Genomic DNA, 17373 nt, shown 5'->3' on the forward strand with positions numbered 1-17373 from the left:
TTAACTTGGAAGAGGTTCCAATCTGAACCGGTTCGAATATTAATCGAACCAGAAACTAATCCAGCCAACCCTTAATAATAATAATAATATTATTATTATTATTATTATTATTAAAAAAGATATTGGATAAGTCAAAAAAAAAAAGAATTAAGATACAAAATAAAAATATAAGTAATTAAAGCGAGTTACTTAATTTGGAAGGGGAGGATATGATCGAGCGTGATCAACCATTAATATTATTATTTTAACACGATATATTTTTTGCGTTAATTTACCTATTATTATTATTATTTCTTCTTCTTTAAATTATAAGAATGTGGTTTGAACGAGAAAGCATCACAAAGAAAACCATAAAAGAATATCTTAGATAACCCAAAAAGAAGAATTAAGACATAAAATTAAAAACATAACTAATTAAAGCGAGTTGCTTAACCTGAAAGATGACAGTGACCACCAAGCCTACTAAGGCTTCTACTGGTTCGCATAATAATGGACCAATCCTTCATATTATTTCAACATGATATTTTCTTTCTTTAAATTTATTATTATTATTTTCCTTAATATTATTTCAACACGATATATTATTTGAGTGAGAAATATTTTAATTTAATATTTTCTTTCTTTAATTTATTATTATTGTTATTATTATTATTATTTATGGTTTTCTCTAAGGAAAACCATAAAAGAATATATTGGATAACCAAAAAACATATTAAGTCATGAAACTAAAATATATTAACTGTAAGGGGGCGTTGCGAGAATCGAACTCGCGACCTCTCGCACCCGAAGCGAGAATCATACCACTAGACCAAACGCCCGGTCGCGTCCTTGGGTGAAAGGAGGAGAATCATAACTTATGGTGAAACAATAACCAATATCTGAAATGATATGAGAAAATTACTATGGTGAAAGGAGGAGGCTTTATAGGGTCGATATGCAAGATACAGGAACGAGACAGTAGGCTGATAGCTCTTCTTGGTTCACGAGAGATCATTAAAATTGAGGCTCAAGAAATACCTGTTTACTTGTTCTGAGCTTGCAGTTGAACTTGGCCGTTTCTTCAAGAGCAAAAGATTTGGCTATGGCTTGCCAATCTGACCTGAACATGCCACACTTGTTGATTTGGGGACAAACAATTTTTCTCCCACTCAATTGATGTTTCTTTAGTGACAGCAGAAGAACTCCAAGGTTAACATACCACAAAATAAGTTTCTAAACCATTAGAAAGTAAAAAGTAAATTTCATATCACATGAGCAATGTTTAACACCATAGATAGTAGGGAATTTGTGCATAAGCATCTACACCACATGATTGTGCAGTTTCCAGAAACCATGAAGACTGGCTTTGTTCAGAAGTGAAGCTTTCCAGCTAAGTACCACGAATGAATGGCAAGGCTGCCAAATGCCATGATGTTGGCAAGTGACGACAAGCCATGGATCATTCCGAACTTCTTGTTCATAGCTGCAAGTTGTGGATTGGTTTTTGCCGCTTCCAAATTCTTCGACCCTCCAACTTCCTCACCAATGCCTAGATCTCTTTCGATCTTGTGCCTCTTCTTCATCATCTGCAAGGAGTGAGCTTTTAATAAGCATAACAATGCTCCTAGTTATACATGATTTCGCAATTTCAATGTCTTGTGATGTTTAAATTTGTCAAGTTCTGTTGATTTCTTAAAAATATGTTTGCTCTTTCAAAAAATCTTAAACATAAACCCAAGTCCCAAGTTAACCAAGTCATCTCCACCTAAAGTAAAGCCGTTATAGCTAGCATAAGATTTTTATTATTTATGGAACACAACCAAATGATTGAAACAAGCACTATCATAAGAACAAATTTCAAATATAGGATATTTCCTTATGAGTATATACCTCAACAAGTATTTCTGTACAACCCTCAAAAGTTCATATTTGCATGTTCAAACTCCAAGATTGGGGTTGCGCACAGGTTTAATAATCCATTCAAAATTCTGAAGGAAAGGGAATAGAGGTGCAGAGAAACTTTCATCCTATAACAATTTTGGTTAACATATATAATCCAATCAAATCCAGGTTTGCTGATGGAATTGGTATGGATGCTTATGGCACAAGTTATGCACTACATGGAGGGTACACATGCAAATACAAATTTCCAAGGGTTATATATACAAATACAAATATCCAACCGCATGTGTGTAAAAATCCTCGCCCAGAGAGAAACTTAAAGAATAAAAAACCAATTACACAGATCTTGATCCAAATCTATTGCAATGTTGTACTAGCTATTTGACTTGATTTGCTGCAGAATTTTTGCATAAACATATTATACTTATTGGAGATATCCAAGTGTGTCTAAACAGCTCCTAGTGGATAAATATTTGCCAATATGCCTTGTTATATAAAGCATAAGATACAACCTTTCAAGATGTAAGCCACATTTAAGAGTGCTACTACATTCTCAGCCCAGTTCAGTGGTACCATAATGTGAAGTTCAAGAAACAAAGACCAGTTACAAGCACCTAAAGTTAAGAGTTCCAATCTTTTCCAATTTAACCTAAGAATCTATGTTTGGGAGGTCACACATCACTATCATTTGTAGTAATTCAATCAAAGTATTAAACAAGTAATACAACTCTCCGTCATTGTAATAATGGTGAAAGGATTTGCCTCCAAGATCTGATAACATTATTAATAGTTAGGAGTTTTCTTTAAGTGATAATAAATTTCAAGATGATCTAAGCAGTTGAAACACAGATACAACATACATTCTAAATCTACTCATGCTCGTTATCTCATAAGAGCTGCATATGGTAAAAAATCTAGATGGATCTTTTTCCATCATTAAGATCTGCTAAGAGCAATATCACTAGTCAAATATACCTTTCTTACTGCTTCTTTAATATGGACTAGAACAATCACGTTCATCCAATAAAGCAAGTTCAAACAATATACATAGAGTGTTAGACCTAAAACCCTAAACCAGTACAGTAGTGGGAAGTGATAATGGCTTTAGTTAGGAATGGGTGCCAAAGTTTTCAGATAAGATGAATGAATTACCTCGATGGTCATTGGGGTGAAGACAATCAGGTTGGAGAGGTCGAAGCCAAGCGCAGAAAGGAGAAAACCAAGCTGGTACCTTTCGATGGGTGAGGCCAAGCTCCATGGATGGAGATAGGCGAACGCTGCCACCGAAACTGCCGCGCACACAGACAACACCATGAAGTACGCCGGGAACATCTTGCCCTGAAGATTACCGAACTGATGCCTCGGCAAATTTCTGCAAAATTTCACACACCTATTGTCAAAACACATCCAAATCCTACAATTAATTACACAAAAAAATCAAGTTAAGATTAGCAAATAAACAAGACTTTCGTCAGAAAATTTTAGAGATTCAGCTGTGAGCCTGCATCAGTACAACTATAATCAGTCAAGTAGTATTTACGAAAGGTGAGATTTTTAACGGGGGAGAAGGGGATTACTTGAACATGATGATGCCGCCGATGAAGGTGACCCAGAGGGCGGTGCCCCAGGAGGTAGCGAAGGCGAGGAGGTGGCACAGCTTGGCGGCGGTGACAACGGCAGCGGGGGATTCCGGCCCCGATCCGAGGACGTCAGGCGCGAAGATGACGCCGACCGCGAGGAACGCCACCGCCGTGAGGAAGCGGGTCGACCACGCCATCAGAACGCTCCGCCACAGAGAATGAGAGCTAGGGTTAGGGTTTCGGTGGCCGAACGAGCAGATGCGAAAGGAGACGAGAACGACCGCAAAAGTCCAGTTCGTAGCATTTTAAGAGGCTTTAACGAAGAAAGGAGATGGGCCGATAGAGTTGAAAGGTACGTGTGAGAAGTAGCACATGATTTTCCATTTATGCCCCTAGGATACGATGTATTATTTTGCTGTTGCCTATATATTGAGGACACTATCGTCATTTTATTATATCAAGATGGCATGTTGACTATTTGCATTAAACCTTAACATGTCGGCCGTTAAGGAGAATTCTCCAAGAAAATTATTTTTTTTATTTTTTCTACATAGCGATCCTTTTCAAAATTTGCTTTTGGATGTTTATATGTAGATGGGTACACTTAGTGGATAAAAAAAAGAATATTAGAAAACGAAGGGAATTTTATTTTGTTCCAACAATTTAAAGAATCATTTTATATATGATATGAATAGGGCTATTTGCAAACTAACTTTGCACTTAAATTTTATATTAAAATTTTTATAATTATGAAAGTGAAATATTTCGACTCATTTATTTTAATACTGATTTTATTAAAAAAATATATAAAAATAATAGACAAAAAGATAATTTCAATTATCCCGTTGCTGATGGATGACGTCAATTATGATGGATAGCACTATTGTTGGGAGTAACGAGTGATTGTTGTGAATAAGGAAAGTGACGAAAGGGTTGTTTACTCCGTCAACATCAACATAATTGCCTAGTAGGAAAAGAGTCACTCATTGCATCGACATCGGCATAATTATCGAGCAACATCGCTCTATATCTTTGTTGGTATAGATATAAAGCGATATCACTCACCAACTACGTCGATGTAAATACAATGAGTAATTCTTTTGTCGCTTTGCATCTACGTCAACATCAACGCAATTGTCAAGCGACGTCACTCTGCATTTTCATCGATGTTGATGTAGTTGCCAAGCGCATGCCACTTTACATCTACATCGACGCTAATGTAAATGAGTAACAAAATGGTTGCTCGGTAACTGAGTCGACATCGATGCAGATGCAACTCATCCATAACAATCATTTGTGGCCTCTAACGACACCATCGTCCGTCACTACTAATATCATCTACCACCTTCACTAACTAAAACGTTAAAATTAATTTTTTACTTATTATTTTTATATTTCTGTCGATAAAATTGATGACGTTAGAATAAATAGACCTAGCTATTTTATTTTCAAACTATAAAGATTTCAATATAATATTTTTAAGTATAGAGATAAGATGCTAAAGAGATTTATCTATTTTTTAAAAATAATTTCTTATATCATGTTAGATATTTAATTAAAAGTTAGACACCTCGACAGGTAAACATAATCCGTTTATTAGAGATAGTGTATCTACAATGGCATTGCCAACATATGCAACAGTTATTACTGATAAGGTATACTTCAAGCCCGAGCCACGTCACAATTGATGCCACGCCACACCACAGCCAAGTCAACAAAAGAAGAACCCCCATGCACCGAGCTAGTAACCGTATCAAGACGTCACTCGGTATGTCCCGTCCCGATAAGCTTGGGACGATGCCGCATGGCACCGTTCCACACGTCCCAGGACGACGATCGCACAAAGATACCATCTCATCCCTCGAGGATCGACCGCCACGCCAAACTTGCGTACGACCGACCCTCATACAATAGTATAAAAGCCCCTAGCTGACATCCAACCAAAAAAGGAGAAAAAGGAGGCAGAAAGTAGAACGTCACATGGACTTACTTATCGAGGGGCCACAGTTGGTAACGAGCCGACGAGGCCTTCTGTGTAGAAAAACGACAACGCCCAAGGCGAGGCCATCCCGATCAATAGAGACGTCCTTACTCCCGACGAAGAGACGTCAATATTGTGGCACCAACATATCGACTGAAAGGCTCAATCGACTCCGACTTCCAGCTCAACCGATTGAAGACTCCCAATATCACCCCGTGGACTGGGCCGTGCTGACTCATCAACCACGGCCCATCAGTTCATCAACAATTACTAAGCTTTAACCGTCAATAAACATGTGGAGGATAACAAAAGAGGAAGGATCAATGCTTTAGTTACTTAATATTTCATAATTTTTTAATTTATTATGTTTCTATATTCTTTGTATTACTATTTATATTTTTGAAAATCTGTATCAAGATTTAAAAATCGGTATACTTAATGATGTTCATGATTTTAATTTAATTGTTTTGAGATTTTATATCATTACTTAAAAATTAGTGAACTATATTTATTTAAGTTTATGTCTTCAAACTATATTTAATAATGTTTATATGTCCATTAGTTTACTTGGCATTAAAAAACACAGGATTATTCAGTCTGAGTGGCCCAGCGATTACGTGCCGGCACGGCTGACAGCCCACCAAGACCGAACCGAAATCGAGTCGGTTCGAATCAGTTCAAGATGGTTTTAGGCCGGTTTAGACCAACTAGGAATCTTACTCGCACATTTGCATGATCATCGGTACTGAATTGAAAGACCAAACTGCATCGCTTCTTGCGTGAGATCACAAACATTAGAAGATAAACAAAAGAACATGATTCATTCATTTGAACTCAAAGATAGATTCAATGCAACTAAGATTTCGAGTTGTGCGACAGACAAAAAGAGCAACCATGCTCTCTGTTCTGTCTAAGAGTGAGTACTCAAGAAACTAAAGTTTCACTGACTAGCCAATCGAATTGCCTGTAAACTGATGCACGGGTGAATAATTGCAGCGGACTCGACGACTCCATCTAAAGCTCGTCCTGAAACCATCAGAAGAACAAATTAATTTAAAATGTGTGATGTGTCAGTTACAATTGCGAATGAACAGGGAGGCGGAGTGAAGAAAACGGTACGTGAGTAGTCTCCTTTTCTTCTTCTGCGTCTGAATCAGACTTTGAATCAGCATCATCTTCTGCATCTTCCGTGTCTTCGCCCTGTAATAGAATAATTTGAGCCAAAATGAGAGATTAAAGGGGAGGCAAAGATCTAAGAGTTACAGAAACATCAGTCAGGGGCTTACATCTAAATCTGAATCTTCATCTTTGGCTTCCTGTCATAAGAGAAGCAAGTAATTCGATTTAGAAAGTAGCTAAACAACAAGAGAGCTACTGAGCAGATAATAAGAGTTAAACAGCAGATGAAATGCGACCCTTATGTTTTCGCTGGATCTTTGATCAAATAGTAAACACTATCAAATATGCATATGATAGAAAAGCAAAGATATCCATCAACAGAAATCCGACATTAGGTTACTACATTCTGTCATGACTCGGCCTGATGGGCCCATCGAGACCTCTGTCACATGAACATGATTTAAAATGTACTAGAAGTTAATAATAATACATTCATCAGAATCTTATAAACTATGAAACTAAACATAATACATTGATAAGATCTCATAGGTCAATTTAATCTTTGTTCATTTCCGATATGGGACTAAACTGGGATGTTATGGTTCCAGTAACCAAAACTAAATGAGAAAGTAGGAGGCAAAAAATATCCAAGAAATGATTAGCTAGTAGGCAAAAAGCATCAAAGAATTGATTACAGTCAAATATTTCCTCTTAACAATATCAAGACACATTGAAGGCCCCTATGTCAATAACCCATGCAATCAAACTGTAAAAGGTCATTTTTGTTGTCAATTGGTTAAACAAGCAGTAATTCACAAAGTATAGGTACTTACTGGTTCATATAATATAATATTAAAAAAAGATCAGGAAATGAATGTTAATAAGACAAACCATATGACCCTGAAATAAGAATAGAAAACACAGATTCTAAGGTGAAGCAATTTCCAGCATACCTCTTCTTGCTTGCTTTTCTCAGCCTCATCAAATGCTGCCTTCTCAGCCTGCAAGAGATAAACCAAATGAATTTAGAATTTCAAAATCCTACATGATCTCAAAAAAAAAGAGGAAAATTTGAAATACCTACATCTTTATTCTTGCCCCATGTTTCTTCAGCAAATTTCTTTGCATACTCAGGGTCATCACACACCAATATGTTGTCAAACAGAGTCCCAGATTTGACCTTACGAGTGCAGTAAAACAAGTTAGAAATCAAAAACACCAAATAAGGACTTGACCCATATGACTTGAAGAGTGATTGTACCTGCCATAACTCGATGCCTACGTATCTCAAGTTGGAGAAAGCGTAGATGAACGGGTCATCCTTGAAATCTGCAATAAGAGTGAAGGTTAAGTTTCAACTACATGAAAAAAAGAGAATATACAAATTCAGAAAGTAAAATAAAATGATACCTGGATTATCAATCATTGGTGCCTTCCACTTCCCCTTGTAGTCAGGATTCTTAATTTTCTATAAAGAAAACAAAATAAGTAATTAGATTCTTTACTCATGCTCTAGTGCTGATTCTGTTAAGAAAATGTAAGCTCCCTACACCTTTTGCTTCCAGGGTCCCTTGTACTCGGGGTTTGGAATGGTTGGAGCTGTCCATTCACCATCTTCTTCTTCATCCCAATCTTCTGGCTGCAAAACGCAGAACAGTTATGCAGTGGCAAAAGACGGCAAGGATATATTATACAAGAGTAGACTTCCTGAAATTACAATCATGTACCTTTTTTGCATCAGGATCAGGAATCTCCTTAGGAATGTCATCATACCCCTTCACCAATAAGGTTGAGTTTGTTTAGTACATTTACCATGCTAAAATTGATGAAAGATAGTAGTTCATGACAGGAAAAGATTGCAAGCAGCAAAGCATTTTTGTTTCAATTTCCATTATCACTTGAAAAATATCAGATGATGGGTAGTTAGGAAGAGTAATGCACGCATGAGGGCTCAAAAACATAAAAAGAACTTAAATAAAGTCTGGAGTTTTTATTATGACAGAGGTGTCATTTTCTAAAAGACCATAAAAACAATAGATAAAGTAGTTTGTTCATTTTGCAACACTTTCCAAGTAGATGAACCACATAGAGCAAAGTTATTGAACAGCTCCATCGTACAATGAGTGGAAAACAAACCAAGCCACAATGGCATTTCGAGAACTATAAACTCTGGCACTAGGTCAGCTCCTTTACCGCAACCATTTAATAAGAAGACAGATAAATTGCAATAAAGTTAAAGAGTACCTCTGGTTTCTTGTCGTCAGGATCAGGGATGTACTCCTTGTCATCCCAATCTTCTGGCTGTGACATAACACAAACAAATCAAACAACTCTAATTGACACTCCTTGTAGGTTCATAATAGACCACACATATATCATTTTTACCTTCTTGGCATCAGGATCCTTGATTTGCTTTGGAGGAAGGATATCCCAATCACTATATAAGCTACCTGTTTGCTTCTCCTTGTTATCAACAAGGATGCTGTATGTAGCATCCGAGCGAACAATGAAAGTGTAAACATGAGTGAGCTGATCAGTCTCACATGGAACATCCTTCTTGATTAAGTGGTTCTTTTCATCCCGTGAGAAGATGGCATGAACCTTCTTAGTTGTATACCCACAGATATCTGGTCCAAACATAATACTGCAATCTCCAAATACAGAATAATAAGTTAGATTACTGATGCATTATCCATGACTACACATGTTAACGCAAAAATAGATAATAAGAACCTGTAAGGAGTATCTCCACCAAATTTCTTCTGATCAACTTCACCACTAAGCAGCTTAATATAACCACCTCCACAGTCAAGTTTCTGCTCATGTTTAACTGAGAATTGAAAAACTAATGTCTTGTCCTTGTTGCTGAACTCGGGGAACTCTGCCGAAATGGCATAGAATCTATAGTCTTCAGCAGTTTGGATACCTGCAGTCAATGTATTTATGTAAACAATAACTCATAGCAATAATAAAGGCAAACAACTTTTTCAGAGCTAAGATTTACTTTTTACGGAGCAATGATCTTTATTATCTAAAGAGGGATACCTTTATCCTCTGGATCGCCAGTCCATTTGCCAGAGGTGTAGTTCCAGTCTCCAGCCGTGTTCTCATCCTTCTTCCAGTCAGATTTGACCCACCGATTCTCCCATCCATCTTCGATTTAAGTAGGAAATTTATCGAAACAAATCGATCAAGCAGATAGAAAATTGTAGATAATCATTATTACCAGGAGACGGTTATTAAAAATATTCATCATTTCATCCATTCATAATTGTTGTATAATCATATTTTGTATACGACAATTGTATTATTATTCCAAATCCTTGATCCCAAAACAGATCATATTAATTTCTATTACAAGACACGATTCGAAAAACCCATCACAATGACCTTTATGCAAAACCCATGAGCAAAATAAACCGTTGCAGAAGAAGCTCTACAATCCATGCCATTTATAAAAGCGATAAACATACATAGCTGTCTCAAAATCTAGCTAAAATAAAACATCAATAATCTGCGGCCTCACGACTACATTATCTCCATCACAATACAGGTACGCCTCATCTAGCATCAATCAACCACAGGAAAAAACCAAGTCAAACATCAGAGCATGCACGAAGAGAAAGATCCAAAAAGAAACATGAGCATTGTCGCCAGCGGATCGAAACCATCACAGATCAGGAACAAAGAAAGAGAGATCAAATCAAACAATGGAAATCGCATAGGAGATAGCCATGCGGGCTGAGATCGAGCGCAAATAAGCAGAACAAACCACGAATCTCGAGTGGAACCAGGGTAGGGGCGCATACCTCCGAATCGCTCCTCGAAGTAGACATCGGCGGAGACGATCGAGACGACGGCGAGCGCCGCAGCGAGCGCGGCGGCGAGAGGAGGCCTCCTCCGGATCGCCATCTCGAGATTCTCCTGTCTATCGGGCTTCTCCCCTTCGATCGAGGCGAGAGAAGCGTAACAGATATATAGAGAAAAATACGGAGTAGGGTGACCTCGCGGTACCCTTACGCCACTCGCCGGCTCACCAATTGTACTAGCTCTGGAGGATACCTTTGCCAATGGATTAACGACACGTGTCCACATCGACGTGTCTGGCTCCATAACAAGAATAATGAACTGTGGTGACTCCATCCTCGCGCGACCATTTTCATCGTTTAAAGGCTGGCGACTGTAGTGGGGAAAACGTGAGAATATAATAGGCCATGGCTTTGTTCATATTTACTTGACTGCCAGCACTATTCCCTCGTATCCTTTCGCGCAAATGAAAGGGTAATTTAAAGAATAAAATAAATCATCACGTCAACGTGGATTGAGATTTCAGGAAGCTCGAAGGATTTTGTTCGACAATATTAATTTTTTTATTAACTCTTTTCATATATAGATATATATATTATATCATCCTCTATATAGAATTAATTATATATTACCTTTTATGTTTAGACCTTATTAGTATTACAATATCTGTATTAAAAAAATTATATTATAATCTTAATAGTTTTAAAAATAAAATAAATAATCTTATTTATCCTAACATCATCAGTTGTATTGATTAAAAATATAACACGTAATATCATGTATTAAATTAATACGACGGTGATAAAAAAAAGATAATTTTAATATTTTTTATTTTTAATATGTGAGATGTTGAAATTTTTTTTTATTGATAAGGTTATTGAAAACGAAAAAAATATTAAAATTATCTTTTTGTTCATCATTTTTGTATCGTAATGTGATATCACATATCGTATTTTCTCTTAATACAATTAACGATATCAGGATAAATAAGATTATTTTTTTTATTATAAAAAAATTAATATAAATTTTTAAAGTATAAAAATCATGATATTGATATAGTCAAGTACATAAGATAAAGATAATATATAATTAACCTCCTCCTAATATTTTTTTTTAAAGAAGTTAAAATAAACCGAGCACATATATTGGATGTTTCTTATAAATCATTCAACATTTGTTTCAATTATAATTTTATAATTTTAATGATACCTAATTAATTAAATAGCATCGATCATCCTATGATCACAAGTTCATCGTCCGAATAACTTTCAAACTCAAATAAGTTTGTATTCAAACTCCATTAGATTCATATTTTGTGATAACATCATAAGTTATAATACTTCCATTAGTAAAAAACAAATAAAATTAATATTAACTTATAAAAATCTAATAAATATATCATTTTAATTTTAACTTAAATATATTGATCACTGATTTAAGTAAAACAATAGACGTATCAAACTCAATAACATTTAGTATGGAATGATTTATCATGAAGTCATTATTGAACTCATTAAGTAACAACATAAGCTCTCACTTAATCCAAAATTATCTTTTGGAGGAAATTAAAATTATCGATATCCTCTAAGAATAAATAGTCATGAGTTCTCTCAAGATCAAAATTAATAAAAATATTTTTAATTTAAAAATTGAAAATGTGGATATCACGTCAGCACACGGCTGGCAATTCATCGAGACGATTCATTCCGGTTCAAGTTTCTTTCTATAACATCGCGGTTCAGTTTTGAGCCGGGCCTTCTCCGAATCGGATTTGGTTGTGGCCGGGCGTTCCCACCTCATCATTAAGACGTGCCTTCGTCGTTTTCAAAGAGCCTTCCGCTTCCGGAGGCGCGGGCTCTCTAGGGTTTCATCTTGCCCTTGTCGTCGTGCAGGTATGTCGATCTTATCATTTGGTTTCGCTTTGTGAAATTGGTTGGTCTTTTTGTCTTGTTCTTGGGGACAATTGATCTGGCTGACAATTTGGGGTCAGGAGTCGATGGATTTCGACCTCATTTCTGGTCTAGAATAGGTTTCCTGTGGCCCTTTGCGCCTCACAGCTACTTCGGTTGATCCTTTTTCTTTTTTTCTTGGTTCTTGACGATTGATTAGAAAGATCTGGTCGGGGATCAATGGGTTTTACTTGCTTTCTCGTGGCTTTTTTCGTGTCATTGGTATCTTTTATCTTCTCATGATTACCGTAGCTCTGGTTTCTTTGTGAACTCGATCGATGTTTTTGCTTCTTGACAACCGATCATTAGGGTTTGGACGACAAGATGAATTCACAGTATCTTGGTTTTCAATAGGGTTTTTGCTTCTTCGTTCTTATCGTAGCTCCATCCATCCGCTTTCTGTGCGTTGTCGATTGATACTTTTATTTTTTCTTTATTGACGATCAATCTGAAAGATCATGGTTTTCAATTCCTTAATATCGAGAATAGGGTTCAACTAACCCCTTTTGTGTCACAGGTACTTCGTAACCCTTTTTTGTGAATTCATTGATCACTTTGTTTCTTGATCATATGTATGTAAGATCTGGGCGATTAAATGGGGTTACCACGAATCGTTTTGTCCTGCACTCTTTGTCTTACATGCAGTTAGATCCTGTCTTACCGCCCCATCCATCATTTGATCACCTTCTTTGTGGAATTGATAGATCTTTTTGCTTTTTGACAATTCATCTGAAAGATCTGAGCTAGGGGAGGAGTTGACGGGCTTTGAAAATTTCTACTAAGAATCCTGGTCTTGGAAAGAAATTTTGCACTTCGATCCTGTCATGCTTGTTGTACCTCCCAATTCATCACTTGCACATTTTTCTTTCTGGAATTGATCCATACTTGTTTGCTTCATAATGATTTGTTGTTGTGAAGATCTGGCCTCTGAGACTTGGACATGAGCAGAGCGGTAGTCTTTTGGGTCTCACAATGGTGCCTTCATATTCTTACTAGTTTGGAATTCGTTCTCGGATTGATTCATAGAAAGGGACAGTGAAGGTTAATCATGTTGAAACTTTGGTGTGATCCTATTAACTAGAACCAACCATGGCTTCTTAATAATAGATTGTCGTGTTTGAAATTGAGAAAGTTTGGACATCTTTTTCTCCCAAATATTAGCTTTTGGGGTTCTCTATAGTTATATCCAGGTTGTTATGGGGTTGACTTTTTAATCCGTTTAGGTCTTCATTTCTTGCAGGACATCTGGAGTTCCGGATTTTCTAGTTATAACACTGCTAAATATGTCAAGTAAAAAGGAAGAGAAAGCTCAGGTTGCAGCTGATCGTATAAAAGCAGCAGCGCTATCAGCTGCAAAAGGTCTTAGTCGAGCTCAAGCTGAGCGGGCCGCCGCCGCTGCAGCTCGAAATGTGAATGCTTATGGTCAGAAGGAAGAAGGACCAAGCCGATGGCAAGAGAGGAAGGAAGCAAAGCGCCAAATGTACTTGATGAGTACAGAGAAAGCTGTCAGATTGGGTGAGAGGAAGGATCTCAAGTCTTGTGTTTCCTCTTCTGGTGGCACGTCCCAGTGTCAAAAGTGTTATCAGGTTGGCCATTGGACTTATGAATGCAAGAATGAACGTGTCTACATCTCACGGCCATCAAGAACTCAGCAGCTCAAAAACCCCAAGTTGAAGATGACCCCCTCGGTGTCATATGAATCGGACGATCCTGACATTGTGAAGGAAGTAAGGGATGAAAGACACAACAAGAAAGAGGCAGGGAAGAAGAGCAGCACAAAGAGCAAGAGAAAGCACAGATCTGGTACTGATTCGGAGGAGGACAGTAGTGAGGCTTCTTCTGTGTTTGAAACAGAGAGTGAGTCTAGCTATACTTACAGTTCATCTGATTCGGAGGAAAGGAGGCGACGAAAAAAGAAGCTTAAGAAAAGGAAACATAGAAGGTACAGCTCGTCCTCTGATTCTTCCGAGTCTGAATCAGCCTCGGATAGTGATTCTGATGAAAAGAGCAAAAGGAAGAAGAGCGGACGGCACACCCGCAAACGGTAGGCTGATTTCAGTGAAATGCTCTGTTTGGCTATTAGTCAACGTTTACTAATTCTTGTTTGGGACTGCTCTGACCTAATCCAACCTTTCCCTGGTGGTGGTTATCGGTTTAGGTTATGCTTGTTTCCTTTGGTACTTGCTTAAGTAAATGTTCAATGCTTTTTATGCGTGGCTAGTTAGTTAAATCTTTGAATTTGTTTTACTTTAATTTTTTCTTGTTCATTTGAGAAGCATGATGGAAATAAGGAATGTACTGAACTCTAGGTGTGTATTTTAAAGTCGTGATACTTTTTTTTTTCTTTAAAAAATAACATTAGTCCTTTATTGTTCCCTTTTTCTCCCATTCGCTTCACTTATCGTTTTTTTTTTTTGTGGGGGTCATTTAGATACATATTTTACTATAACACACACATGCTCTCTTTCTCTCTCTTCCTCGAAACTGCTTCATCCCAAGTTGTTGGTTGACCACCGATCCCTTTTGTTCTCTTGAATCAGGGCCGTATCGTTGTTCCGAGAGAAGCTTCTGGACGCACCCGGAATTATCGATCACAAGGAGCTGTCAGCCACGGCGGCCGAGTCCACGTGCATGTCCTCCTGGTCCAACCGTTCCTCAATCGATCCTTCTTCCCCGGTCTTATCCTGTTCTCCCGTCCACGGATCGACCAGATGCGTAGAACACTGCACCAGTTTCCTGCATGCATGCCTTGCGTGCAAGACTAGCATACCCACAGACGCATCTTTCTTACCGTTTCCTTCTCACATTTTTTAGGATCAGTTGCAAATAATAACATACTACTCTTAATCTGAAGAGGCTTCACCATCACCAACTACAGCATGTTCTCAAAAACGATTCTCGGCATACTAATATTATATGTTTCCTCTCTCTCTCTCTCTGATCTGAAACATGAATCACATGTTTAAACCATTGATTATATAAAACACGACCTAATTGATTCGGGCTTCGCTAACTATTCCCTTTCTCTATCTACCTTTTCCTGTCATTCAAGTCTTCACCGATCCCTTTTCTCGTTCTTATCATGACCTAGATGAACTTAGTTGACCAAGGAGACCAAATCATACTCCTGTGTTCTTATCGTCACAAACTATATATGATGTGACACTCGGATTGTCAAATTGAGTTTAATTGTTTTAGATCATGACAATGAATATTATGAAGTGGAGGGAGCAAGATAGCCATCCAACATATCAAGTCTCTGTTGAATGTGGAAGAGATAGGAACAATATCTGATCGTGCACCGAACAAGGATTACTGTGATTTTAATCTCAATTCTCAATACAAGTATTTTTCTTAAGGTATTTAGTTTTTTTCTTGGAATTTAGATATCAAGTATTGTATTTACACACAAAGCTCAATTATGACAAAAAAAAAAGATAGACCATTTCAAGTAGTTGAAATATTATAATTCATTATTATTGTAAGCCAATCATTTTCCTAACTATTATTTTTACGTATTTTACTACCCAAAAATACGCTATAAATAATCTAATTCAAAGCTACCCAAAACGTGCTCTGTAGAATCCACCAACCCTCCTTATCTTCAATCCCCATCAATTGCCAAGATTCCTTCCTCTTCCAATATAATACCCAAAAACACAAAACAAAACAAAACAAAAAGAATTATTTAATCCTTAAAAGAAATCTCATTTCTCCTCCTCTATAAATAAAGCCTTCTCCATCCTCTCTCTCATTCGCATTCCCTTCGATACTTCGCCGTCTCTGTTCTGTAGCACATCTTTTGGGAGTACTTCGCCTTCTTGATTGCTGTCTCATCGGGGAAGCAAATCCCATCTTTTGGGACGGCAATTTCTGTGATCTTTATGAGCATCGCCCCTCATCTTCTCCGAATCTGCTTCCTCCAATCCTTCTCCGTCGTGTTCCTCTACTGGTTTTATGTCTTCTCGTGAGCTAAGTTTGTGATCCAAGGCAGCCGTCTCTTTCCCTCTCTCTCTCTTGCCACTGAATCCCTCGACGAAGCTTTCGTAGTCAGGGTAGGATAGGATGTCAGCCGCACGGAGCCGCCAGAGTTTGCTCGCGGTGAACGAGAGGACGCAGAAGAGGAAGCTGTCCAACCGGGAGTCGGCGAGGCGGTCGCGGATGAGGAAGCAGCAGCACCTGCTGGAGCTGACGAGCGACGAGACTCGGCTGAAGTTGGAGAACGGGCAGATACTGGATCGGGTGGAGAGGCTGGCGCAGGGCCACCAGTGGCTGGAGTCCGAGAACGCCGTGCTCAGGGCGGAGGTGGCGGAACTGGCCGAGTCGCTCCGGTCGCTCGAGTCGGTGCTCTGCTACGCGGAGGAGTTCGACGGGGTGGCGACGGACGCGGTTGAGCCCTCGGATCATCTTCTCCGTCGGTGGCCGCCGGCTTGCGTCATGGCGTCAGCTTCGGACGCCATGCTCTTCCTTGTCTGACCTCACGTAAACCTCCTTCGGATTTGCTCTGTTTCTCTCCTCCTCCTTTCCATACAACATTTAGAGGAAATGACAACTCTTTTAATTTTGTTTAAATTAAATTGAATTTGGAATATTGTATATATATATATATATATATATATATATATATATATATATCGTTTGTAGGAATAATAATTATGATTTTTTCCTTATTTAAATTGAATTGAATCTTATCACGATCTATAACATATTGAATCTTATCACCATCTCCTCCTATACACTATACTATACTATACTATACTAGAAGAGATGTGGTTTGACTCTTCTTCTCTACCCTACTATATAATGTATTGGATCTCATCATGCAATTGCAATGAACTTTGCTCAATGTTGGATTTCCATCACGAATAATATTTTATATATATATATATATATATATATATATATATATATATATATATATATATATATATATATACAATGAGATCTAATTATTGGTTGTGGATTAGATGTTGCGAGAACATAGGAATAAACTTGAATTGAGATAAAATACTAATGTCTCACCTTTACGATAGGAGTGGAAACATATTTAATCTCT

At 37.6% G+C, this 17373-nt stretch overlaps 4 protein-coding genes and 1 non-coding gene across 7 annotated transcripts; 2 read left to right on the forward strand and 3 right to left on the reverse strand.

Annotated features, from left to right (window-relative positions):
- Window positions 1-746: 746 nt before the first annotated feature.
- TRNAP-CGG (transfer RNA proline (anticodon CGG)) lies at window positions 747-818 on the reverse strand. The gene has a single exon. It is a non-coding gene; the product is annotated as a tRNA-Pro (tRNA).
- A 402-nt stretch (window positions 819-1220) lies between these two features.
- Window positions 1221-3761, reverse strand: LOC135633024 (uncharacterized). The gene is made up of 3 exons (XM_065142053.1): window positions 3459-3761; window positions 3034-3253; window positions 1221-1565 (listed from the first exon to the last, which is right to left on the reverse strand). Exons 1-3 carry the CDS (start codon window positions 3656-3658, stop codon window positions 1350-1352), a joined length of 636 nt encoding a protein of 211 aa, XP_064998125.1. The 5' UTR covers window positions 3659-3761; the 3' UTR covers window positions 1221-1349.
- A 2483-nt stretch (window positions 3762-6244) lies between these two features.
- Window positions 6245-10533, reverse strand: LOC135634246 (calreticulin-like). Its single transcript, XM_065144587.1, has 14 exons — window positions 10371-10533; window positions 9607-9714; window positions 9295-9487; window positions 8947-9205; window positions 8806-8862; window positions 8289-8336; window positions 8114-8200; window positions 7972-8029; window positions 7823-7890; window positions 7646-7741; window positions 7515-7562; window positions 6729-6758; window positions 6562-6642; window positions 6245-6468 (listed from the first exon to the last, which is right to left on the reverse strand). Exons 1-14 carry the CDS (start codon window positions 10471-10473, stop codon window positions 6457-6459), a joined length of 1248 nt encoding a protein of 415 aa, XP_065000659.1. The 5' UTR covers window positions 10474-10533; the 3' UTR covers window positions 6245-6456.
- Window positions 10534-12127: 1594 nt separating this feature from the next.
- LOC135586541 (uncharacterized) lies at window positions 12128-15251 on the forward strand. Of its 3 annotated transcripts, none has more exons than XM_065140684.1 (3): window positions 12128-12260; window positions 13558-14361; window positions 14858-15251. In XM_065140684.1, exons 2-3 carry the CDS (start codon window positions 13601-13603, stop codon window positions 15129-15131), a joined length of 1035 nt encoding a protein of 344 aa, XP_064996756.1. In that variant the 5' UTR covers window positions 12128-12260; window positions 13558-13600; the 3' UTR covers window positions 15132-15251. The 3 variants fall into 3 exon arrangements, with proteins under 3 accessions (XP_064996756.1, XP_064996758.1, XP_064996757.1); XM_065140685.1 differs by lacking the exon at window positions 12128-12260 and adding an exon at window positions 12355-12834; XM_065140686.1 differs by lacking the exon at window positions 14858-15251 and having other exon boundaries at window positions 13558-14529.
- Window positions 15252-16382: 1131 nt separating this feature from the next.
- LOC135632553 (ocs element-binding factor 1-like) lies at window positions 16383-16793 on the forward strand. Its single transcript, XM_065141164.1, has one exon. The coding sequence runs from the start codon at window positions 16383-16385 to the stop codon at window positions 16791-16793; it is 411 nt and encodes a 136-aa protein (XP_064997236.1).
- The last annotated feature ends 580 nt before the right edge of the window (window positions 16794-17373 follow it).

The sequence above is a fragment of the Musa acuminata genome, chromosome BXJ3-3 (genome assembly GCF_036884655.1).
Source record: "Musa acuminata AAA Group cultivar baxijiao chromosome BXJ3-3, Cavendish_Baxijiao_AAA, whole genome shotgun sequence".
NCBI lineage: Eukaryota > Viridiplantae > Streptophyta > Magnoliopsida > Zingiberales > Musaceae > Musa > Musa acuminata.

Excerpts from the sequence above, each read along its gene's own strand:
- LOC135633024 (XM_065142053.1), bottom strand. The coding sequence starts at position 3,658 with ATGGCGTGGTCGACCCGCTTCCTCACGGCGGTGGCGTTCCTCGCGGTC. Across the intron at positions 3,254-3,458 it reads GGCGGCATCATCATGTTCAA|AAATTTGCCGAGGCATCAGT; the intron begins GTAATCCCCTTC and ends GAAATTTTGCAG. Across the intron at positions 1,566-3,033 it reads TCACCCCAATGACCATCGAG|ATGATGAAGAAGAGGCACAA; the intron begins GTAATTCATTCA and ends CACTCCTTGCAG.
- LOC135634246 (XM_065144587.1), bottom strand. The coding sequence starts at position 10,473 with ATGGCGATCCGGAGGAGGCCTCCTCTCGCCGCCGCGCTCGCTGCGGCG. Across the intron at positions 8,201-8,288 it reads CTGATCCTGATGCAAAAAAG|CCAGAAGATTGGGATGAAGA; the intron begins GTACATGATTGT and ends TGCGTTTTGCAG. Across the intron at positions 6,643-6,728 it reads ATGAAGATTCAGATTTAGAT|GGCGAAGACACGGAAGATGC; the intron begins GTAAGCCCCTGA and ends ATTCTATTACAG.
- LOC135586541 (XM_065140684.1), top strand. The coding sequence starts at position 13,601 with ATGTCAAGTAAAAAGGAAGAGAAAGCTCAGGTTGCAGCTGATCGTATA. Across the intron at positions 14,362-14,857 it reads GGACGGCACACCCGCAAACG|GGCCGTATCGTTGTTCCGAG; the intron begins GTAGGCTGATTT and ends CTCTTGAATCAG.
- LOC135632553 (XM_065141164.1), top strand. The coding sequence starts at position 16,383 with ATGTCAGCCGCACGGAGCCGCCAGAGTTTGCTCGCGGTGAACGAGAGG.